The 25,288-nt window shown below is 40.1% G+C and overlaps 2 protein-coding genes across 12 annotated transcripts in view; one reads left to right on the top strand and one right to left on the bottom strand.

Annotated features, from left to right (window-relative positions):
- Window positions 1-41: 41 nt before the first annotated feature.
- On the bottom strand, window positions 42-8,044 carry ORMDL1 (ORMDL sphingolipid biosynthesis regulator 1). 4 transcript variants are annotated; one of them, XM_040562263.1, is made up of 4 exons: window positions 7,905-8,044; window positions 5,579-5,759; window positions 3,151-3,302; window positions 42-1,568 (listed from the first exon to the last, which is right to left on the bottom strand). In XM_040562263.1, the coding sequence occupies exons 2-4, from the start codon at window positions 5,750-5,752 to the stop codon at window positions 1,433-1,435; spliced, it is 462 nt and encodes a 153-aa protein (XP_040418197.1). In that variant the 5' UTR covers window positions 5,753-5,759; window positions 7,905-8,044; the 3' UTR covers window positions 42-1,432. The 4 variants fall into 4 exon arrangements, with proteins under 4 accessions (XP_040418197.1, XP_040418198.1, XP_040418195.1 ...); XM_040562264.1 differs by having other exon boundaries at window positions 5,579-5,772; window positions 7,905-8,014; XM_040562261.1 differs by lacking the exon at window positions 7,905-8,044 and adding an exon at window positions 7,550-7,744 and having other exon boundaries at window positions 5,579-5,772.
- PMS1 (PMS1 homolog 1, mismatch repair system component) overlaps window positions 7,554-25,288 on the top strand; it is a 46,494-nt gene continuing 28,759 nt past the window's right edge. For 4 of the 8 annotated variants that reach the window (XM_040562252.1, XM_040562249.1, XM_040562251.1 and 1 more), the window contains exons 1-5: window positions 8,000-8,137; window positions 10,591-10,744; window positions 14,061-14,243; window positions 16,323-16,425; window positions 17,860-18,023. In XM_040562252.1, coding sequence (XP_040418186.1) covers window positions 10,613-10,744; window positions 14,061-14,243; window positions 16,323-16,425; window positions 17,860-18,023 — 582 coding nt within the window. In that variant the 5' untranslated portion in view covers window positions 8,000-8,137; window positions 10,591-10,612. Of the gene's footprint in view, window positions 7,692-7,931; window positions 8,138-9,778; window positions 9,842-10,590; window positions 10,745-14,060; window positions 14,244-16,322; window positions 16,426-17,859; window positions 18,024-25,288 lie in introns of those variants that run through there. The other 4 variants (XM_040562246.1, XM_040562245.1, XM_040562248.1 and 1 more) reach the window with 4 other exon arrangements.

Below are 25,288 nucleotides of genomic sequence, written 5' to 3'. Positions count from 1 at the left end.
ATGTGGTGATGAATGTTATTTTAAAAGTAGCCAGTTACCACTTTTTGCACAAATAAGATTATTTACTTCCAATGACTTTTTTTTTATACAACATCTTTTATCACACATTGCTAGAACATTCTCTTAGCAAGAAAAGAAATATACCACTGGGCTTTTTTTGTCCTCCTCCGCACTGGCTCTCATTGCAACCAAAATTTAAATCAAGTCTTAAATAGTCTTCTGTCAAATCTTGAGCTGTTTTTGTCTGGAAGCCACATGGTATACTTAAAAATCCTTTTGGCTAGGATACAGAAATAAGCACTTAGAGCTCTAGCTGTACCTCCTTCATTCTAGTTCCAGAGTTGATTATATACAAGATTACTCAATACTACACGGTACCCCTAAAATGCAGTATTCCTGCACCTTTCCAAGACGTGCAAATTATTTATATCCTTTTCTGCAAAAGCATACTGTTAGGCCATGTAATCTGTCAATTCACCTATTTCTAGTTCCACTTCTATTCTAACTTACAATCTACACAGTTTCTCTTAATATTCTGATATTGTTCTATAGTGAAGCTCCTTCTCCTGTAACAACAGCAACCCTTTCCCCCACTGTTACAGGCCTCTCAGCTACTGAAAAATAATCCAGCAGTCAAGTATCAGAGAAAGCAGTCAAAAAGCTACACCTTAAAAGACATTTCAGTTTCTCAGGATGTCCCATTTACACATAGACAAATCAATGTTTTGGTAAGCAAAATGAAATAAACACAAGAGTGACAACTTGCAAAAGCATACATAAACCGAGCTACCAAGTTGATGCAGAAATCCCCTGAGCTGACAGTTAAGGACTTTCTTCGGTCTTTGTGACAAAAATCACAAGAACAGATAAGGCATGAATTATACCACCACTTTATACCAACTGTCACAGTATTTACTGTGAGACAAACTTTCACAATGCAGTAACAAACACACCCATCTACAATCCATACAGCAGTAACCAGCTACTTTTAACTATCCTATACAGGTAGCCCCACCTGTCCTTTGAATGGAAAAATTCAGGATTATTTAGTAGATTATCACTTATGTCATGGCTGATTGGGCATCTGTGAAACATCACTCTCCATTTCAGCATTAATTCATAGCTTCCTTATTTGCATCAGCCAGACTTTACATACAGTCTTTAGTGTTGATTATGCTTTAGAGCTGGGCCTGCCCAGTTCTTCATGGAAATCTTTCTTCTTGATGTTTCCAATTCACATTTCAGTATTGGAAGGCTTCTTCTTATAAACCCAACTTTCACACCAGACAACACTTTAAGTAGTAGTAATTGTATCTCAGATGTAAATGCATCTCTCATCAAATACAATTACACAAACGGCACAGTAGACTACTGTTTCCTTTGCCCGAGAAGCAGTAGCCATGTCAGGGTCGGTCAGCATCACACCTTCTGCTTAGTATTTGTTGATGCCAAAGATTCGAACACCGTGCAACTGTGGCAGCTTGGGGATAAGCACTGTCAGAAGAGAGGTGGTGTTGAGAATAAAGTGTGTTGGATCATACTTTGTGTAGAAACTTGCCAGGAAGTACCTGCAGGAGAAAAGGGAACAAGCTTAGCTGATGACACCCTTGTCGACAAATACACCAACAAAGCATGTTTGAAAACGGTGCTTCAGTAATCGGTTATATTTTACTAGCCAACAATGGATATATTCCTGTATCTCACCTTGGGTTCTAGAACGCCATACAACAATATTATGGACTAAGTATCTTCTTTCGATTGTTCTCAAGGTGCTAGAAAGCAACTCTCAGGTAGAGTTTTCCTCCAGCATTTCTCCCCACCCCTGAAGTTAGAGTGTCTGAATTCTGCAGTATTTCAAGCCCTGTTGCAGTAATTATTCTGCAGTAAATTATATAGTAAATTATTGCAGTAAATTATTCTGCAGTAATTCAAGCCCTATTTGTAATACAGACATTACATGGTATGAGAGCTGTTACCAAAAATATGTGCATTTCAGCTACCCTTGCAAACTCAGTGACAGAGCATTTGACATTCTTCAGTGCAAAACTCATTTCTGCTAAGCACATCTGTGAGCAGGGTGATCTTAAAATGCTTCCCGTCTGGCATGCATTTCCAACACAATTTGCTTTAAAGCTAGTCCACAGCCTGTTCAACTGGAAGAGTGAGGGAATGTGCCTCAGAACCCAATTCACTACATACTTTTTTACACATTGAACCAATAATTTCATCTTATTTTTTGCAAAAACTAGTCACAGAAGTAGGGTTATCACATTTGGGTTGGTTTGTTTGTTTGTCCAGCAAATGGGAAACGTTTATTCAGCTTCTTATACATTCTTGGTGCGCGAAGAGAACCATATACAAGTGTTAGGAATACAAAATTCTCACTGTCAAGCAGGAAGCTATCTTTGAAGAGAGGATTATCTGAACAGTTATATGTATTTTTTTCATATTCTATCCATTGTGAAACAACTTTCTATACACAATACCGTATCCTCCCTCACGCCTCCCCCAGCCCTGCCAAGCCAGTGGACAACTTCCTTATAGGAAAAACAGAAAAACTTTTTAGGACTGGATATAAAATACATATCTGATTTCTTTCAGTTATGCAACCATACTTTTGTCAACAGAGACAGGTGGTGTAGAGTTTCCAATCAGTCTATTTACGTAACTAGTGTAAACAAGACAATCTGAACAAAGCACAACTGACATGCAATACCATGGACCTCATACAGTGAGCACTGCCACTTCCCTCATAACTCACAAGATCCAAAATGGTTAATAAAAGCTGTAATGTATATGTATTAAAGGCAATTAGTTTAGCTTTTCAATATCGATGAGCTCAAAATCTCTTAAAGAACTTTGAGGGTTAATACTAAGTTTTCCTCACAAGCTTTCTAATTTTGTAAACAGTTATTAATGGTATGGGTTTTAAAATTTCAACTTCAGTACGTGAATTAGTACTGAAAGCTGCAGGAAGGAAAGCTGTTGATAATATGGTCTGTAAATATATGCTCCCTACATCTTTGATGTAGATACGAACAAGCAAAAAAGAGAGAAATGCTTTAAAATGTAAATTGCAGCTCATTTAATCAAAGCTTTTGAAATCATGGTTTTATGACTCAAATCATCATCATATAGTTTAGAACTCACAGAATTATAGGAGAGATTGTGAAGAATTTTCTTGAAGATGTGAATTGTACTCCATAATCCAGTTGTTCCCAGTGTGTTAGTAGCCTAGCTTTCCCCTGATCAGGTGTTTCAAAAGGAGTTCCCTTTACTGCATGCAAGAAGACGTACATTCCCTGAGGGGGAAAAAAAAAAGTGAATACAGTGGCACTTTTATCTGTATTATATAATTGCGACATTGTTCAATGCATTGTGGAAAAGAAAAAAAAAAAAGACTAAATGAATTCTCACCCAGAAGAGCAGCTAACCTGAAATAAATTACAGAAGAGCAAGGAAAAGACAAGAAATGATTTGCCCAAAGTTACGCAGTTAGTGGCGGATTCAGAATTAAAGCCAAGGTCTGTGACATGCAATCCAGTGCCTCGTCTTCTACATCAGATGGCAAAGATTGCATGACATCAACAGAATTTAAACAAGTACTGTAAAAAGTTTAGGGCTACCAATGTATATTACTGCTTTCCTAACGGTCTCAAATTGAGTTACAAGGTAGAGTCTGCACTAAGTAAAAATCTATCTGTGAATGTTGGCAATATTACAAGAACTTCTGAAAGTTTTCTCAATCCCCCTCTAGCTTCAAATACTTTGAAGCTGACTACCAGCAGTCTGTTGAATGCCATCTATCCATCTCTGCTATTTCTCCTGAACCACACTGGATTGTTCTTTTTTATTATATGATGGAGGGATGCCACGGCTACTTGATTCTAAAAGATAAATTTGAGTCCCTTCATTTGGCATAGGAAAGTCCAGTTTCAACAAACGAATAAACTTTCCAATTTTAGCAAACGTTTGTCTTCTGTCAAAAACAGTATGCCAACTCCAAGCAAGAGTCTCTATCAGAATATATCAAAGACTTCAGTTTTCTTTCTTTCAGGTGCATTTATTTCTTATGGACCCAGAAAAATAATTATAGAAAGATTTATACGGAAAAATCACATTTTTCTGAATTCTTGTAAAGGAGGTGAAAGCTGAGCAAGTCACTTCATGTCTTCTTACACTTTTTTTGAAACAGCCTCCTAACTGGAGGCCTACTACCAGAAGAGAATTAGTTTGCGTAATATTCATGATGTTTGAAGCATCTCAGTTTTAGTAAGCAAAAAGGCATTTTTTTGGACATCCAAATGCTTACTACACATTTTATTTTGCACCGATACTTACACAAAGGACCGCCAAAATTTCTTTCAAAGTCAGCTAAGAGTTTTCCTCTAGCAGAAATCTTTATCAAAGCATCTAAGGATTTGTTTCAATAATAATACATAATAACAACAAAAAACTGCCACGTAAATACTGAAATATCCAAACTACGGTTTATAGTCATCTTCTGTGTTCCACTAGAAAACTACTTGCCAGTGCACGCTCTCATCCCTGTTGTCATTATATCTAGCTGAATTAATTTAGTAAGGTATTTGGGAAATATTTAGTAATTTTTGCTTCTGTTAGTATCTTCCTAAGTCAGGCATGTCTGATATTGTCAAATTTAATGAACGAAATGCTCTACTAATGCTTACAACCCTGCTATTATTAAACCAATTTTTTTAGAAAATGAAAGGCTCAAGGAAAAATAAAAACAATTTTACAGGATTATAGAGGATATTACCTAACCTCAGTCTCAAGTTGAACTACCATTTTCCTAGATAAGGAAGAAGATATCTTTTTGTCAAGACTTCTTGGCTAACCTTTGAAAGCTGTGTTAGCAAATCTCAAGTACAATATAAATTGCTGCATTACAGCCTTCTTTTCTGTAAGCTTGGCAGGACCAATATTCGTATTTGCATTATTTAAATAGTTACAACCAAATTATTGCATCCTGGGGAGAGAAGGCAGAAAGATTTTCAAGGTCTTCAGCTTCCAAATGCTTTTGCATACCGAAGTCATCCTTCAAATCACAATCCACTGAGTAACAAATCAGTTTCAGGGCATGGGTCAATGCGGTCCAGTTTTTCCCATCACTTTCACAATATAATTTTTTTTAATGTCATGTATAGTTACAGAGCTAAATTTTATCTAGCTTGACCAGAAACCATAACAAAAAAAAGTACACAAACTCTTCCGTTCAAGGAACAAGCATCATCTAAAGTACTGAAATCAAACATTTTAGAATATGAACAGATTTAAGCAGAAACATTAATTGAAAATATTATTTTTAATACATTACATTTACAGTTCTTAGATATGTTTAGTACATAAGAAATAGGTCATAACTTTTCTGCTTCAACCCAAAGCAATCCTCCTCCCAAAATGTGCCAACCCATTTAACAGCAGATAAGTCATGTAGAGAAAGTGTTTTGGCTAGATGGATTTTATTATCCATACAGCCAGGCTTTTTTCTCTTCGACTGCTTCTAAAAATACGTGTGAGCAACTTTTTAAATTGTCTTAGAAGAGAGGGTACTCACCAGATTGTGAATTACATTTGTTAAAGTCCATGCAACAGGGACACTAAAGAAAGGAATGCTGAGCAAGACAATGTGAAGCATGCCAACTCCAAGTGCATATGTCAGCCACATTCCACGACTGTTCATCACCCGCGTGTTTGGATTTACCTCGCTGTGGGCAACTCCTACGTTCATTTTTACCCTATAAAACAGAACTGTTTGAAGAGTAAGACTGCTGTATTATAGAGGTACCTAATATATATATGCAGGTTGAGAATTAGGAAAAAGACCGTTTTAAATAAGTAGGTCTGGAAGGGACATGGTGCCTAAGTAGAGATGTACCTCAAGATCTTCAGGTAAGTTTTATACAGAAGTCACTACGAAGAGACTGCTGGGGACTGTTAAAAAAAATGCACACACGCAAAAAACCCACACCATCAGGCCTGCCACAACAGGGATGTTTAAAAAAAACAGTAAGCTGTGCTGTTAGAAGCTGAAGGTGCAAACCTATAGTGACACTAATCTTCGTAATTTTTATCCTTTAAATTCCTTTCTCCTGCCACTACAATATCCACAGTTCTGTCCTACTTCCCATATCAAACAATTGTCCCTCACCTCTCACTCATGTTAAGGCTATGCAGGAAATTTGCATTTACCAAATGCCTGGCAGCCTATTGCTAGGAAGACTGAATAAGGGTTAATTTAGGCCTGCTCTTTTGCAGCAAAATGCAGATTTCAGATTTCCCTCCTCCTTTTGTCAGTTTTCTGCAGATTTTGGAACTCTTACCTTGACGTTTTTATCTGGCTGGTATCAGCCAACAGGCTCAGAATTTTTCTAAGTGACAGACATACACAGACACATACAGCACAATTTTGTGATTTTAATTTTTTTGGAAATTGACACAAGTTAATGGAGGAGACTCTCCTGGCCTGGCGTACTAAAATTTGTAATCATTATTTTAAAAAGTTGCCGCATACTTCATACTCACATGACTTGTAAGACAATATACTTGTAAGACTATATTTATTTATGGGACTGTGATGGAAAGCTTTTAACTTCCTTCTAAATCAGCATACAAAAGAGTTGTTTAACTGGCAGAAATAGTTTGTGTTTTTTAGGAAGTTTGTTTCTTGTACTTGTTTAGTATAGTAAACCCCTGTAAGATCTGTCATATTACAGCATAATGCACTGTAATATGTACAATACACACATTAGCAGAGGTGGTAAAATAAAAATAGATGCGACAAACGTGAAATTGAACTGGGGCAACGCTGATTCTAATCAACACTTGTTGCACAGTATTACAAAACGGGCATGTGCCAGGAACACGTGACTTGAGATTTGTAAAATAAGATTGTTACCACCTTGCTAGGACAAAGCATCATCGGTTAGCGAGTATGCAGACAGAAATTATTATATTTTGACATAGTTTTTTCTTAACATTTCTTGTTTAATCAGATGAACATACTCTCTGTTTACTGTATCCCTGTGATTTCTTATTGACAGGAACCCAGGCGTATTTAGGCGCACGAAATAACCACCCTGCCCACTCGCACAGCGGGCTCGTTCCCTGTCCCCAGACAGACCTGGAGCCCGTACACCCGGAGGGCCAGAGGCCGGCCACCTACACGGCTGGGGGCAAAAGCCGCGCCGCAGCAAGCGCAGGGCGCGGAGCAGGTGCGAGACCAACGGCAAGGCAAAGAAGTCATTAGATGACAAAGCCAATACGACATACTAGCTCTGACAAAAGGGCACTTCTACGCTGCCGTCCCATCTGACCACAGAACCCCTCCTTTTAACCCCAGCCCCCCGGGAAGAAGCGCTGCGCTCCGGGTCCAAGCCCCCAAACCCCCTCAGCCTCCAGCTCTGAGCCCAGCCGCCCGCAGGCCCCTCCCCGGGCCGGGCACCGGGGGCAGAGCGGGGACAAGGACCCCCCCGCACTCCCGGCCCGTATCCCCCTGTCCCCCCGAGCCCCCCGGGCCCGTCCCCACCTTGCCGGCGCTGGGGGAGCTCCGCGGGGCCGAGCAGGGCAATGCCGGCCGGGCCGGCCTGCCGCCCCCGGGCAGGGCCGAGGGGAGGGAAAGGAAAGGGAGGGAGGAGCCGGGGCCGCCCACGGCAGCGGCGGGCGCGCAGGTAGCGGGGGCACGGCGGGGCTGGGAAGGGCAGGGAAGGGGGAGAAGGGAGGGAAGGGGAGAGGAAGCAGGGGGAAGGGGGAAGGGGGAAGCTGTCCGGCACCGGCCTCCTGCCGCCTCCCGTCCGGGCCTAGGCCTGGGCCCAGCGGCCCCACCGCCAGGGCGGGCACTGGGCCTGCTGCGGGGTGCTCGGCGTGAGCGTTTCGCTCCTCACCGCCCTCCTCTTTTCTTCTTCTCGCAGCTGAACGCTCACGGGAACGCAGCGGCCGTTGAAATGGAGGCTGAGCGCTGCGAGGCGTGAAGCTGCGGCCGCGAGGTGGAGGCTCACAGGGCTTTGTCCGCAGCCTCGCAGCAAGTTGGTTGCTGCACGCTGGCTTCAGCGAGAAGGGTGTCGCGTCTGTGAGAGTCCCAAAGCACGGCAGTGTTATCCCCTCCTGTTCACCACAGGTTAGATAAGATATGTCCGGTCAGTGAGGGCTTGTAGTAGTAGTGTGGCTTCAGCTAAAATAATTATTTTTTGTGCTAAACATAACAAGGGGTTGGATGTGCTTCCGTACATAGTAAGTATCAGAGGAACTTCCCTCCTAGAAACCTGGACAAATCCCAGAATCCATCATCCCCATTTCACCTTTGGTTTTGGCTCTTCTTCCCACAGGTGTTCTGAATTAGTCTCTCTGTGGGCACTTTGTAACATATTCCATTGCGCAGTGCAGGGCATCAGAGTTCTGGTTTGGTGGAGTGCTGTATGCGTGCTCTCCCCTCTTGCTTTTAGATTAGCACAGAGGACCCTACTACTGGCTGGGTCTGTGCGTGTTTTATTTTTATTAATTCTGACAGAGAGGAACCCCAAGGAGTGGTGCCAAGCGGCCAAGGAGTGGATGTGACTGTGCTTGTTTTCACCCTTTGAGCAGCAGGCAGGGCTGCGCACCATGGTTTGGGTCCAGCAAAACGGGAGGGCATGCTGAGAGCTGTTTCCTCTCCCAAAGCGTGTGCATCAGTCACAGCTCATAGAGAACTTGTCTTTCTGATCTGCAACATTTCTCTTCTTAGATCCTCCCTCATCTTAGTCAATGTTTTTTAATAAAGATACTCAGCTCCAATCTGGCACTTGTTATTAGTAAGGCATAAAACACTTGACACAGAAGTCCTGTATGATGTGTGAAACCTACCTTTCTGAATGCATGTAAACAATTAATATTGGTCAGTCTTTAACACATATCTTCCCATGTGCCTTTCCTTTCTCATTTTGTTTGGTGGAAAAATGATTTGTCAGATCTTTTAACCACATCTAAAGGGAAAATTCTCTTTGGAATGTAAATGCCAAGTATAAAGAGAAAAAACTTCTGATGCTGTTCTCAGAAAAGTGCTAATTCTGCTTCTTCTTCAAAACACTGCGCGTTGTTTTTTGGTGGTTAGTTTTTTTGGTTTGGTTTGTTTTCCAAGTAACCATGTATTTGTTTTGTCCTTTGTGTTTACAGTGGCGCTTCTGAGAAGGATATCAAGGCAGAGAAGTGTTCTGTAATTGTTGTATCAGCTGCACATACCCTGCAGGGTAGTCTGGGGTGCTGGCCACAGTCCCTTGCTGTGCACACCCTCCCAGTGTCCTCAGTGTGTCAGAAAGAGGTCTGGGTTTGCTCCATTCCTCCCCACGTGCTCATATCCTCGGGACAGATGCTGAGTGTGCAGTCAGGGAACCAGCCACGCTGTTCTCTAGCAGATAGCTTGGACTGAAGCAATCAGTAAACTGGGATTGTGGGTTTGTTTGTCTTTCAGTGTAAATAATGGCTGTTCCACATCTCACAGTAAAGAGTGCTGTTGTGGACAGACAACGTTCCTTGTAAGACAGAGTGACGTAGTGCTTGAACCCTTCTTGAGGCACAAAGAGCTAGTAATGCTCTTTCTGCCCCCTTTCTTATATACAAAAAAAAGCTATGGTTGAGTTCCTTGTGTCAGGCTGCAAGGATCAGCAACGATTTTAGCTGGAGCTTGGTTAATTACGTCTAGTTGTGTACTTAAAGATCAATATATGCAAAAACTTGCAGATCCACTTACAATCTTCATGGTAGATTGTCTCTGCATCTCTATTTTCAAATGGAAGACCCAGAAATCAAGTGAGCTGCCTGAGGGAACATAGTAAGTCTGATAAGAAAAGTAAGAAAAGTAAGGTTATAATTCAGAAGGTTTTTTTTTTTTTTTTTTTTTTTTCCTTATTTCCGACAGTAGATCATAATGCCAATGAATACAACTTTTCTCAGCACCACTGTGCTGCCCTCACCAGATTCAAAGAAGTTACTTTCAGGTCATGTTTCTTCCTTGAATTTTTGGCTACTGGGAATCATATGCAGAACGCAGTCAGCAGCACTGAACTCAGAAATTACAAATGCAGGGAAAAAATATACAAAAAGTTCAGAAAAAAATGGTAAAGTTTCAAAATTTTTAGTTTTTGTTATTAGCAGTAGAATTAGATGTGGTGCTAGGTAGATACGCTATCTGAAGACATTTCTGATAGCACTCCAGGTTACCATGTAATGTCTTTTCTGTTATAATTGCAAGATCAAAATCATGTTATGGTAATTTAGAGGAGATGACTTTATAGATGCAAGATAGTATACTGTTTTCCTCACTACATCTCTGAATTCTTTAAGTGTTTTTTTTTTTTGGTAGAAGTTAAGTCTGCTTAAAATAATATTTTCTAGTCTAGACCTCTGTGTACTGTTTCTTCCACAAGTCAAACTCACTGACTGGAGAGAAAGCTGTGTCCTAGTGTGTCTTGAAAATTTTACTCCTTAGCTGTGATGTTACATGTTACTTACATTTAAAAGTCACTGTAAAACAATTATTTAGAAATGCAGATTTGTAATGTGTCTTTTATATTCTATTTCTCCTTTGTTTCTGCGCAGCTTCTCTGATTCTAATTCCACTATGAAACAGCTTCCGGCAGAAACTGTTCGTCTCCTTTCAAGCTCTCAGGTGATTACATCTGTTGTCAGCGTGGTGAAGGAGCTGATAGAAAATTCCTTGGATGCCAGTGCCACAAGTATTGATGTTAAACTGGTAAGTCCTCTTTCTTGTATGCTTGCAGGTAATTATACATAAAATAAGATGGTGGGAAGGTTGTTCCACTGTCAGTGTATTTTTTTAGGCTATCGTAGTTTTGGTGGTGGGAGGGTATTAATAACTGTGTTTAAGTATATATTTTAACCTCAAATAAAAATGGTTCCAAATCATTTTCCCTTAATGTTCAGAGGTCCCACTGAAACGACAAGTTATATTTGTGCTGCTGAGTGTGTCTTGAGAAGAATTGCCAGGTTATTTAATACTTCTTTTCTTACTCATAAATTATTTTTTCTGACTAATAGCTTGTTTTAAAAGATGTTGGACTTGAGTTTCACTGCTAGACTGGCTCACTGAGTTCTCCTTATAAAGTATTGGCAGGAAGGTGAAGGTGGAAGCTGTGGAAAAGGTTGATGTCCATGTTAGGTCTTTTTGTAGTATCAATTACTACAAGCTCCCTAAGCAACATGACTACTGTGGCTGCTGCTTAGTCAACAAAGACAGAAGTGGCATTTTTTTTTTTTTACGGATAGGCAGGAGGTAACCTGCGGGTGAGATGGTTTGCAGGTAGAAGCCATTGCAGTGGCAAGCTGTAGCAGGAAGCTTTGGCTGGGGTTTTATTCTTGTTGACTTCTTGGCTGACCAAACTCCAATAGGTGGTGTTGTCTTTGCATGGTGTGTCAGCTAGCTTTTACACAAGACTGGGGAACACATCAGCTTGCGCTGTAGCTCTAGATAACGTGATATTGCTTTCATTACAATATAAACTTAGTCATTTAATCAAAAACTGAACTGTGGCCAAGATGTTACGTGTTATCTACTTATTAATTTGAACCTCAGCTCTGTTGCTATTAGAAAGACAAACACGCTGGAGCTTGCCTTGTAAGCAGCAGGGTCAACTGCCTCAGTAGCATGACTGTGCAGTAAGCATATGTAGAGCAATGGTTTTATTTTTGACAAGATGCCCTGGGTTCAGGTTAAAGTATGCTAAAAACTGTTGATGAAGCAATATAATTGCTTGTGTATGAGTGCAGAGACTCCACAGGCATCAGTCTTATCAATTTCACTGACTGAGCTCTAGCAACAGGAATTTGAGACTGATCTTTAAAGTCTGATTTACACCCATGTGTTGTAATTAAACAGAGAAGATGAGCAACAGCCTATGTTAGTATTTGGAGCAGAAGTGGGATTCAGAAAGTATGGATCTTAGCTACAGGTTTGCTACTGTTACATGAAATGGCTGTTGTAAAAGGCAGGCGCTTGTTTCTGTTCCTTTTTCTCCAGCATGAGAAGTGGGAGCTCTAATACTTAGATCGCTCTCAGCGGAAGCGTAGCTCAGGATGAGAGGTTATACTACACAGCTGATCCATCTAGGCACCGGAAAAGCAAGGACCTAAAACCCTGTGCTTGATATTGCTAGACCTTTCTGCCTCTCACGATTGGTTCATCTTGTTAATGCAAAAGACCTGCAAGAAAGGTGGACTGTGTTGTGCCAGTTTAATGAGCTGAATTGATCTTCAGAGAGTCATAGCTGAAGCAGAGATGAGACCACGTAGTCGTGAGTAAAAGAGGAGGGAGCTGAACCACATGGCTTGGCATCAGTGGTCTGTTAGAATAGCATAAACATCTCAGAATCACAGAATCGTCTAGGTTGGAAGAGACCTCCAAGATCACCCAGTCCAACCTCTTACCTAATACTGACAAGTCCTCCACTAAACCATATCACTAAGCTCAACATCTAAACGTCTTTTAAAGACCTCCGGGGATGGTGACTCAACCACTTCCCTGGGCAGCCCATTCCAATGCCTAACAACCCTTTCAGTAAAGAAGTTCTTCCTAATATCCAACCTAAACCTCCCCTGGCGCAACTTTAGCCCATTCCCCCTCGTCCTGTCACCAGGCACATGGGAGAATAGACCAATCCCCATCTCGCTACAGCCTCCTTTAAGGTACCTATAGAGAGCGATAAGGTCGCCCCTGAGCCTCCTCTTCTCCAGGCTGAACAATCCCAGCTCCCTCAGCCGCTCCTCGCGGCTATCTCATAGCATCACGTGGTATTAAGGCCATGTAGCACAAGTGGAAGGTGTTAACAGAAAACAAAGATTAAACACTGTAATATTTTAAGAAAATGTGCGTGAGTAAAAATGAATAATATTAGAAATTAAATAGAAAATCAATCAGTAACATTGTGATTCAGGTTGAAGAAGATAAATCTGCTCACTTTTTTCCAAAGCAGATGAACAGCAAGTGTTAGAATTGAAGGCAGTTCTTCATGGTAAATGCAAAACCCAAACCCTGCATTGTTGCATACTGCAGTGGAGTGGAACATTTCCCCTTTTTATGCCCTGACGTGTTTTAAGTCCAGTTGAGGTATATCTCAGTTTCCATGTTGCTTCCCAGTAGGAGGTTGACTCAAATATAAGCAAAAGATTGTTTTTCACCTGAAGATAACTTTAGCAATATTCATTAATATTGAAAGTAAAAACTACCAACGTTTCTATTGTATATCAATTAACTAAATATTTATAATTCTCTGCCTACCTCAGAGGCTTTTGATGTTTCATAATGCAGGTTATATGTGAATACATGTATTATCTGTAGATGCCTTCCTTTTGTTTTGAGTTGCGTTACTTTTTACTTTGGGAAATAACTCTGGCAGTACATCCTATTTTTATTAACTGCTTCTAGCATATGTCCAGGTGGAGCAACAAAGTTAGTTCTGTTTAGCTTTCTGTGATCACCCATCATGTGCTCTGCACAGTGTCAGCGTGCTCTGGAACCATGGTAGCCACTCACTGAAGACATTCTTCCTAAGCAAAACCTGTTTTAAGGTTCCTAGATGTACCATACAGTACAGCGTGCTTTTCTGTATGTCACATCATAATCTTTTCAAAGAGCCACACATGGCTTCTGTAAAAGAAGTTCAGTTAGTGATCCTGCAGCTCTAATTACTTTAACCTCCTGGCTTGTGAATTCTTTGGGTGTGATTTATACATGCAGATTATGATATAGCTGGAAGGAAGCATTTGTTTGCTGGGGCTGAGTTTGAGATGTTACAGAATCTGAATTCCATCTTTCATTTAGCTGTTCTAATTACCTTGGTTTTCAGAGTTTTAACTATATATGCAGGTGTTTATTGAAATGACAAGTATTTAAATCAGACTTCAGTAAAATATGTATCACATACGCATAAAGGTAAATCACAGAGATTGAGATGCAGTATTAAAAGAGGGAAGCAGTATTTTTAGCTGGTTTTTTGTGCCTTAATTCATTTGTCTGTCTTTGTGATCAATATCTGTTTTTTTTTCTTTTTGAGGAGAATTATGGGTTTGACAAAATAGAAGTAAGAGACAATGGCAATGGAGTCAAGGTCGCTGATGTTCCAGTTATGGCAATTAAACACTACACCTCAAAAATAAGCTCTTCTGAGGATCTTGAAAAGCTGACAACGTACGGTTTTCGTGGGGAAGCCCTGGGATCAATTTGTTGCATATCAGAGGTGAGCAGTTGCTGTGTGTCTGGGCTTCTGTGATTTGTGCGTGTCTGTGAAAGCTTTAATAAAATATCAGTGCAAAGTGTTCAAATTGTTCTGGCAGCCTGCATGGAACCTGTTTTCTGAACAGTCTGGCTTGTGTGCGCTGCCTTTCTCTGCCCCGGAAGTCGTGTCATAAGGTTAGGAAGCAACATGGATTTCTTGTTAGTGTCACTCCTGCCATTCTGTCATACTGATTACACCAGTGCCGCATTTATTTTCCTCAGCCAGAATGGAGCAGGGATGGATTGTTTAATGTTTCTTTGTCCTTTTCTTTTGTGTCAGGGTATAGATAGATACGTGATTGCTTAAAACACTGGTTTGCCCTTTGTAGCATTAACAGAAAATGTAAAGTCTAAGAGTATGGCTGAGTTTTCTACTTGCATTAAGGTACGTCAAAATAAGAAACGGAAGATAGTGGCCAGGAGGATTCACTCAGGGCACTGATGGCCCACATAGCTGCAGTTCCAGTGAGGATTTCTGCCTTGATGTTATCTAGGTGATCGGCAGTCATGGGATCTTGCTGGGCTCCACGTTGCTTCTTGACGTGTATGATGGCAGTTGCACAAACTTAGTGTTGTCCTGAGGAGTAAACAGGAACCTGCTCCCTGGCCTGCTTGAGTCTGAGCCATGTGTTTGTGTTAACAGGACTGACGCTGACAGTGTACTTAAGATGTAACCTGTTGACTAAAAGCAGCCACGTTAGTTCAAAACCATCTTAGAAATGTTCGTACTGCACGTGAAGGGCACAGCATCTGTGTGTTCCATTGTGCTTTGCCTTTCTGTCTTTGTGCTGTGCCACAATCAAGTTTGGGGTTCTTTTTCCTAAGCCTCCCAAGGATTAGATCCCGCAGGAAGATTCTGGTATCAGTGTCTGATGGGAAGTGTCAACTATCAAGGTCAGGAGAGGTGTCAGAGGGTGAGAGCGCCTGACTCCTTGCTACCTTGGGCTACGTTCGCATTGCACTAAGCAGGAGTGGGTTGTGTGTTTGGATGGAGATTTCCAAAGATGCTTTCAGAAGTGTTGGTGTTTTGACAGACGATGCCAGCCCTCAGTCGCTGCAGACAAGTTGTCAGAGCAGGATGCCATCTGTTCTGAGCATTTAAGCAGCTCCAGGTTGCATTTCGTAAGAGATGGGAGTTGGTCTGACTGTATTAAGTACTTTAATAGGTATTTCTTTAATCCACGGATCAGTAATTACGTTAATTAAATGCTCTTGGTTTTAATTGCGTTTGGCCTACCCAAACTGCCCCCTGAAGTTTCAGTTCAGAGGTACTTTACTATTGGCCCTTAACCATGTCTGTAATACTGTCATTTCCAATTAATCAATTACTGGTTTTTCTTTCCAGAGGCATGGCTGAACTCAGAATGATTTGTACGAGAAACAAAAATAAACCAAAACATCCTGAAGCTCTGTAGGAGTGCTAACGTTTGTCTCTCAGGTGGTTAAAGCATAGTGGCTCTGTCATTCAAAATCTTGATACCTGAACTCAGGGAGTTGCAGTTTTATTTGAACTTCTAGTGTGCGATTGGTCTTGCTAAAGATGATCGTTGTATTACCTTAGTAGCTTACAAAACATACTACTGCATGATTGCTAGATACAGTTGGGTGTGGAAAGATAATATTCTGTTTGTTTGATAGTAGTTGGGTTTGTGTAATCTCACGTAGTTGTCATAGTATGTCTTCTCTCGTGAAGGATGGAAATGCAAAATGGTCGGTTGATTTAGTTGTTCATTTAAACTGTTCAGAATAGAAGACAAAGAAGTGTGTCTGGTAGGTACCAGGGATACCTTACACTTTATAACACTGTTAGAAATGTGTGGCTTTTAAAAGCTTTTTTAAATGGATGGAAAAACTGAGTGATAATGCTGAATGTTTTCTGTGACTGTAAGAAACACCTGTAGGAGAAGAATTTTATAAACTAATTAAATGTAATTGTGGTGACTAAAATAACATGATGGTTAGAGTGAAAGCGAAGCTTATCTAAGCCCGTTCTGATCTTTGTGAATCCTCGATTAACATGGTTTATTTTTATTATTTACAGGTTTTGATCACAACAAAGACAGCTGCTGATAGTATCAGCACTCAATATACTTTGGATAATAGTGGGCATATAACTTCCAAAAAGCCTTCCCATCTTGGACAAGGTAGGATACCGTGCTCTAGCGTTGCATTGTGACAGGTGTTTTATGTTTCTCTGGGGCTCTTATTTGATGTTGAAATGTCTGTTCTGTACTTGACGGTTGAGTGTGAAATCTTTTCTTGCCTTATGCCTGTCAGCTGAGAAGAACGTGTTGTTTTCATGAGAATGTCTTGGAAGTTGCCTTAGATAGCAATTATAAACTAGCATCTCCTTCTCTGACTCTCTTCTTCAAGCTGGCAGAGTGGAAATAAAAGCTGTAAAAATTCTGTGTCCCCAGGTCCAGGCACAGACTATACATGAAAGATTTGTTCAGGACAAAAATAATGTTTCTGTACGTTGCAAAACCCTTGCTTAAAGGAGGAAGAGTTGCCGTCCTATGCATGAGGGAGTAGCCGGAAGCAGCGTGGCTGTAGGACCAACCAAGCAAAGCCTCAATTATTTCTAACCTGCAGGGAAGGGCATGTCATAGAAATCCTTGTGCATGTTTGTGCGAAAGATAAAGGTTGCCCTCACCTCAGAGGTGGCCTTGGTGGTTCAGACTTAGTGTGGGTTTGGGGTAGCATTTGTTCTTCTGTTAGCTCTGTTCAGCTAATTGTTGCCCGGTGAGGACTGTTAAAGACAGCGTTGTCTCCTCACATACACATTCCAGCAGGTCTGTGTTCCCAGAAGAGATGCTGTTTGCTCCTTTCTTATGACTAAGGTGGGCTTCTGAGGAAGCAGTTGCTGCCTGTCTGTAAAGGTACCTCTGTTCTCACCCTCAGTACATCCCAGCTGAGCCACAGAAGCTGCCTGTCAATATTCTTCCCCCCTGAAGCATGGAGTGCCTTGTACACCCAGAGTGGAGCCTGGCTGCCAGACCTGTCTCTTCCTTGTCAGTCTGCTGACTGGCAGCAGGGAGCCATTAAGTCAGAAGCAGTTGCCTAGGGCTAGTCAATGGACAAATCCCAAACAAAGGCCTGAATCTGAAAATTCTGCATCTTAGAGAGCTAATTTTAACCAGGGAATCTTTTTAGGATTTAGGCTGCAGTGTTTTCCACAGCCAGAAATCCTGGTCTGGAGCCTGTAAGTTGCGTTGCTGTGTGTTTTGTCAAAATTGTGAAACGATTGCTGTTGAAAAATGAATTCTGTGGCATTTATCTAACTTTGCAACTAGGAATTTTTATGGTTGTATTGGTAGATTGATAACCCTCTTTTTGTCAGGTACTGCGCCTTGAGCAGAGGTACCTTAGGGGAGGCAAAGCTTGTGAAGTCTGTTGGCACTTACTTTGGTGAGATGACTGCTAACTTGGTATATTTCTTCTCCTCGAGCTGATAATCTAGTGTTACTAGGAGTTATTTGTATGCAGTGGCATACATACAGTCCTCTTCAAGTGGAAAAAAAAAAGTTGTTTACTCAGTGTAACTTCTGCTTGTTTTGTTTTTTATCACCTGCTTGCAGGTACAACAGTGACAGTCCTCAAGTTGTTTAAGAACCTTCCTGTAAGAAAGCAGTTCTACTCAACAAATAGAAAATGTAAGGAAGAACTGAAAAAAATCCAAGATCTTCTGATAGCATATGGCATCATAAAACCAGACCTGAGGATAATCTTTACACATAATAAGGTACTAATGACTTTTTCTATGTCAGCTATGTTAAGGCTCGGTTTCTGAGGAATTTAAGAAGTTTATCAAATAGTTACATAACATCTTTCATTCCCAGGAATTTTCTTTCATCATAGGTTCCTTTTGGGCTTCCACTTCTTTCTTCGTTCTATATATGTATGTTTTACGATGGTTACAGATTTCAATCTTAAACTTGTAAAACGCAGGCTCAGATCTGCCTTTTGGTCTGCTCCAACAGATACCTTGGATAGATGTATAAAGTATAGACATTATTTTTAGCTGGTGTTCGCTGAACAAAGAGCTCGGATCTTACAATGACAAAGGGCCCAGTCAAGTGTTAACCTAGCACATACAAGTAGCTTGCTGTGTGCTAAGTCATAAGAGCTCAGTGCATAACGATGGTTTTATTTAAAAAAGTTAAATATTTCAAAACAGCTTGCTACATTGGTGTAAGAGTAACGTGTTGTAACAACAAGCTTTAGTTGAGTTTGTTGTTTGAAATTGAGAGAACAAATTGAGAGGCTTCTTGGAGGCTATTTTGACTTCACAGGTTACTGAACAGTAATTTGAACACACAACTACAGAAGTGACACCTCAAGCATTTCTCCTTTACCTGACCTCAATTTCCCATAGCTAATATTACTGGCTGTGCTCCTGCTTTTGACACACCAGAGGGAAGTTACACTGATGAATTCCCAAGTTGCCACAAAGTCGAGAGTGACATCTCGTGGCCAGACCCCTCAGCAATTTTTCTATTCTAAACTTCAGTTTGTTGACCTTGTTATTTTCCCTGTTTATTGATTGGTTTGGATCAGTTACTTGTTGTCAACCAAACATTCACACTGGAGTTCCCTTTCAGGGGAAATTGTGAATTACACTGTGCTTTCTTGAAAAGACAACAGATTGTCCATCTGTTTCTGGAGTTGTATAACATGCTTTGATAATATTTAGGTACGTATTTCTAAATATCAAAGTGTATATCTTGTGAAAAACAAAAAGCTAGCCCTGTGGCTACAGAATTAGTATTCCAAAGCTGAGTAACTACATTCAGTGCTATTTCATTGAGACTATGGAAAGCTTGAAACCAGAGACACCTCAGGATTTTTTACTTCATAAATTGTGTTAAGCTCGCTGATGTATCTAGCAGTGCTTCACAGTATTGGTCTTAAATGTTGGTTAATAAAACTAATTTAATATTTAATTGGTGGCTTGGTTTTTGCCCTCTCTGATGGATATGGTATAATTCTTCTGTGGTTAAACTGGGGCTTATATTTATGGTCCTTGGTTACTGCAAGGGCTTAGTACAGTACATCAAAAGTACCTTCTGTTGACCTTTTTTTCCCCTGTGGGGCAACTGTAGCTTGTTATCTTCTATTACAGATCCTAAGTTTGATATACTGTGTTGGGAAATGGCTTGCGTACTGTATAGAGCATGGTTGCTCAGCTGACCTTGCTGAACTAGACATCTATTGCATGGTTACTTTCAGAGTTTGTGTGATCCAGTCTGTTTGGAAATTCGTATTGATGCCTGTGGATGTTGGCAGAAAGGCATAGGAATGACTCTCTTGGGTAAGGAAGCAGTGATGTTTGAGGAGTGGAAAAATGAGAAGCGGAGCAGCAGTGAGATTGCTACTGACAGGCTGCAAATGATTTCTATGGCATTTTGATTTCATCCCCCTTGATTAGGCTATTACGTATCTTTTTTTTTTTAATGTCTATTATAATTCAATGACAATAATGTGCAGGTTGGTCACATGTCTCTTTCATGGTACTTACAACAAAAATGTTGAGATAGTAAGCATTGCATGTTTTTGATGTTGGCTGTGCTCAGGCAACATAGATTCCCGCAAGCTGTTAGCTTTGAAAATTTACGGAAGGACCCAATAGTATGGTTCTTTCAGTGATTAGTGGACTTCATGATCTCATTTTGCAACATCACTGTTAAGTTCTTTGTGGTATCTAAAACCCGGTTAAAGCTGAAAGAAATGCATGAAGATGTAAATGGCTCTGTTCTACCAACCTGTCCTTTTGCTGATGGACGAGAAGGAATGCAACTGCTGTCCTGTAAACTGTTTTGGTTTTGTTGGAGGTAATAGTTGGGAAATGCTTTTTAGGGATATTTTGTCACCAGGTTAACTCTGTACACATACAGACGTATTTTCTGACAGTGAAATGTTTTCTGATCATGAAATTGTACTTCAAAGTGTGGGAAAACAGCAAGCTGGAGAAAAAAACTTTGAGGGGGGGAAAGCAGTGATCAGGATGTGTATGTTATGGGAACTGATGCTCATTGTGATCGTGTAAACAAAAAAAAAATAGAATTATGAAGGGTCATTATCTAACGGCATGTGTGATACTTCTGCAGACCAATAGTCTTAGGAATAGAGGATATTACATGGTTTGGCATGAGTCTCTGATATAAAAAGAAAGGAAGAGGCAAGAGAATTGCTTTAGTTGTCACTACGTTCTTTGCCATGGGAGGGTAGCAGTAGTTGAAAAAAGGTTTAATGGCTACTTGAAGCTCATTTCAGGCAGTAGTCTCAACGTAGCTTAGGAAGTGATGCATCCATGTTCCAAACCACTTGGTTTCCAGTTGCTGGGAATATGTGAAGGCAGCCTATCCTCTCTGCTTCAGAAGTAAATACTTCAATACCATGTTTGGGTAGGCTTATTTGGTAAAGTAAATCAGTACAAATGCTATCTGCAGGCAGTATGTATTCACTGTAATGGCAAAAGTGGTGCTGATTTTTTGGGCTCTTCATTTTGCACTGCTGGCCTTACATTAATTTAATTTATTTAAAATAAAAACTAGTAAAAAAAAAAGAAAAATGCTCAGACATTTTTCAGCACAAGAGGTCGCTCAGTAGCTATTGCTGAGCTGGAAATATCAAAGGCCAAAGAAATCATATAGAAAGTGTAGTCTGTCTGTGCTTTAAAACTGCTTCAAAATAATTTTCAAAACTGCTTTAAAATGATTTTCAAACTATTTAAAACAAACAACTCTTTGAATGTATATTCCTGTGTGTCTACTGCTATAATACCTTGCAAAATAAAAATTGCCTATTGCACCATGCATTTTCAGAAATTTGGAATTGTGTAATTCCAGTGCATAACTACTTTCAACAAGACTACATGCATTTGTTTGTACCATAACATCACAGAATATGAATTTTAATTCATTTTCCTTGAGATGCTAAATATTATTGTCATTACAATTCCTAATTCAGATCAGAAGATGCATATCCTATAGCAATCCTACAGGATGTGTGTGTTAGGATAATACTCTACTGAATCAGGTTGTCTTTTTTTTTTTTTTTTTTTTTTTCTGGTGGCTGTTGTATTTGTTTGACACGTACCAGGAATCAACTTCTTAGAATAGCTTTATTTTTCATGGAGCTCGTGGATTATATATTACTTGAAAAAAATTGTATGTTCAATTATTCAAACAAGTTCCTAGAATCCCAAATTCTTGAGGCTGCGCCAATACTTTCTGCTGCAATAGAAGATGATACACGTCAGGAGTAAGATCAGGTTCCAGGGCTTAAAAGAGCAAGAAGGTAGCAGAGATGAGGTACGGCAGAAGGAGACGAGGAAAAATGGGTTAAAAAAAGTAGAAAGGGTAGTACAACACGTGTTTTTAAAAGATCTTGAAAATAAGTAACAAAAGCAGTATATTTTAACATAATCCTTCTTAAAGTCCTGTATTTTATAAGAAATTAAAGGAGAATGGAAGAAAGTATAGCTCTCACTATACTGAGGAAGAATATGTAATGTAATGAGGCTGAAAGTTTCATTAACGGGTCTGAAGTTAGGCATCTGAAAATGGTTGAATGAATCTAGAAGAAATCCATTTTGGAAAATCAGGCTTCTTATTGAGCTGTTGAATGTATATGCATTTTTAGGATCAACAATACATTGCATGCTGTATTTCCACTACATTGATTTTAATGGTGTTCATCTTATGCTTCTGAGTGAAATTTCTAGATTTATTTTCTTGCTGTTGTGCCACACTTCATATCCGTGTTAGTACAAATGAAAATATATCCATTAAATGTCTGGTTTGTTTTCTGTGAAGAGCGATGCTCTTCCTGCCTTTGAGTTGTTTTCTAGCAAGAAAAATAGATCTCCTTTTATCGATTCTCCCAGGGTTTATTTATTGTGTACTCTTTGTCAGTGAATTCCTGATAGGAAATGGTTGCTGTTTCTGCTCGGAGTGTTTTGTTTGCATTAGCAGTAAATAATGAATCACTTTGCAGATCAACCCTTGAAGTACTATTGCTATTTTGACAACTTGGATTAGCTAGTGCTCCTTCTTTTTATGAAGGTTTATCCTGCCAAGACATTCTTTGAATACTGATAATGTTGATCCTCTTGCCAGTATGGTTATGTTAGAAAGAGGTATTTTTCTTCTTTCATCACCATGTTCCTTGAAAGCATATTGAATAATGAGACAGCCAAATGGAAATAATTTACATGAGTATTCAGCAAGTTTATTTAAAGTTAACATTATCTGAAGGCGTGCGAAGAACATTCCAGAGTCAGCTACCGCTTCAACCACGTCAAATCCTTCAGCCCGAGATGCCATCTTCTGGCCACCTACGGGCTCGGGCTACGTTTCACGGTAGGTGCCGCAGGGCTCTGCCCCGCAACAACAGCTTTTGTGCTCTTTACTGCATGGCATCAGTAGCCCATGACAGTCTCAGAAGCTAGTGATGTTCGAGAAATGCCCCGGTATGCCATCAGGTTGAACCTCAGCTCCGCTCCAGCTGTGTCCCCCAGCTGTTCTCTGCTCGTTCTGTGAGGGGAATGTGGCTCAGACCTCCTGGGTGCCAGTGGTCCCCTTCATAGCCCTTGTAATGGTGGGTGTTACTCTTACCTGGACCCCTTTTGTGGCTGTGCTTGGCCTTAAACTGAAGGATGCCATCGGGTGATGAGTTGAAGCGTGTGCCATGTGGGGAGATGCTTCTTAATGATTTAAATCAGCTTTACGTAAGATTTGGAAACAGCCTTTTTTGGCATGTATGTGATGCGTGATTTGGGTTGCAGATACTTACCATTTTAGTTCTTTGTGAAGAAATGCCATGTTATTCTCTGCTATACTCTCAATTTTTTTCTGTACAATTAGTCTCCTCTTACAGGACAGCCTTGACCACCCCCAGTCTGTATCCATTAGTCCAACAACAGTTTGCTTTCTGTAGTAACTGGTCTTATATTTATATATATATATATATATTATATTATATTTATTTATATATATATTATATATATATATATATATATATATATATATATATAAAAAATAAATATTATATATATATATATATTTAGGGATGGAATATCCAGAATCGTGCATTAGGGTAAATTCACCATTTTTAATAACGGTTTTGCACTTCAGATTCATTCACTGTGCTTCCAAACTGTCGTAGCTGCATGTTGAAAAGAAATCTACGTTGAGCAGAAACAGCAGCACTCAAGCTCTTTCGTGAGTTGGAAAGGCTACTACTTTTAATGTAATGATGATAAATTGACTCCTTCCCTAATCTATGTTTTAAAATATAAAGGGGAATTACGATTAAGAATCTGCAGTGCTTTGCAGCCAAAGTGTTTTCATGCTGACCTGGAATACAGTTCAGCCTTTTCTTCCATTCACTGCTCACTGGCTTTGCAGCGAAAGCCAAACAGAGAGTTAATTATGGTGTTTTTTGTGATGTGGACACCTGTCCACTAGGAAATGCGCTGAGACCCTCAACTCAATTTACATCAGCCAGAGAACAGCTGCCAGATGGTAACTACTTTTGGTCGCTACCAACCTGGTTGAATTTGAACTGGTGACCTAGAGGTGAAATGCTTTATATCCTATTACTAATTCCCTGAGGTTTCCAGTTTCTCATCCATCACTTTTTTTCAAATGACAGCACAGTATATGTCTGAAATCTCAAAACAATTACTGTTTCACATACGCCTTGTGTGCTGCAGTGTCTGAGATGTGCCTTTAGCTCTTGTAAGGCTTTCACACTTCTGTTGTACTCTTGAAAGCTTAGCACAAAAAGGATGTTTCCAAAGCCGCCCAGGAGTTTTTCCTCTTCCTTAGCAATGTACTTTGTCACGGTTAGGTACGTTCTCTGTTACTTCTGCTAACTGGTACCTTTCAAAAGGCTTTAAACACCCTTCTTAAAATGGAAATCACTATGATGATGTTGCATCCTCTGAATGATAGTTTAGGATTAGAAACTGTGTAGTTTTTGTTTGTTTTTTTTTTTTTTAAACAGTTGAATTGTTTGCTTTTTTATCTTATTATTATTTTCTTATATGGAAATTGAACTTCTCTATCCACCATAGTAGAAAACATGTGGATGAAGCAGCCAAAAAAAGTTGAACTTTTGCCTCAGTCTTTGTAATTCTTGAAAGCTTGTAACAATAGGTGTTAGCAGATGAAGGTCCCTGGCTCCTTGTAGTATCTCCTGGTTCTTCTCATAACTTACCTTCCAGCTCCCCAGTCTGAGCGCTTCTCCACGGCACGATGCTCAAGAATGCCTCTTCCTCGGGCGGGTGCTCTCATATCACAAATGGGAGATCTGAGCAGGAAATTCTTCAGAATTTCTAGGATGAAGGGTGCTGTGGAAAATAGCTACCTTTCACCAAATTTCTTTGATAGCTGTAATGTCTGATGCCTGTGCATAGAGTGCATCTGATGAGGGGGGGAAAACAACAGTGCCTTGAGTTTCTCTCTTCTCTACCTCCACCTGGTTGAGCCACCATCAGTTACAAAGATTCTTCAGAGGCAGATATAAAATATATGCAGAAAATAGTTATGATTTTCTAAAGGGTTGCATTCCTTTTCTTTAAGCTAAATTGCAAAAATGCCTCAATTTCTGTTCTCAAGGAGGGATAATGCAGGAGTTCTCTTTTCTTAAGGTAGCTTGCCACGCTTTTTAAAACAAGATACCAGTTATGGCCTGGAGCAGATCAAACAACATCGCCACTTTTCAAGGCTGGCATTTTAAATAATGTGGTTAAGTCTTTATCTTGGTGTCTTCTTGATCTTAGGTGATAGATTTTCTTCCACCACAGAGAACGTGCCTGCCCTTGCAGTAAGGTGTCGGTGCATCATGAGCAAAAGCGGTTATACACATGGTACAAGGTGATGTCTTTGTTTCACTTCGGCCAAATTCAAACTTTTGTTGTGGCTGCCAGGCTTTGTTCCTGTTTATACGCCATATTAACAAGTAGGCAGGGATATTTTCAGTTATGCTGGAGCTTAACAA

This window comes from Cygnus olor, chromosome 6 (genome assembly GCF_009769625.2).
Source record: "Cygnus olor isolate bCygOlo1 chromosome 6, bCygOlo1.pri.v2, whole genome shotgun sequence".
NCBI classification, from domain to species: domain Eukaryota; kingdom Metazoa; phylum Chordata; class Aves; order Anseriformes; family Anatidae; genus Cygnus; species Cygnus olor.
Note: the sequence above shows the minus strand (reverse complement) of the source record. Positions and strands in the feature narration are given on the sequence as shown.

Excerpts from the sequence above, each read along its gene's own strand:
- ORMDL1 (XM_040562263.1), bottom strand. The coding sequence starts at position 5,752 with ATGAACGTAGGAGTTGCCCACAGCGAGGTAAATCCAAACACGCGGGTG. Across the intron at positions 3,303-5,578 it reads CAAATGTAATTCACAATCTG|GGAATGTACGTCTTCTTGCA; the intron begins GTGAGTACCCTC and ends TTTCCCCCTCAG. Across the intron at positions 1,569-3,150 it reads ACAATCTCTCCTATAATTCT|GTACTTCCTGGCAAGTTTCT; the intron begins GTGAGTTCTAAA and ends TTTCTCCTGCAG.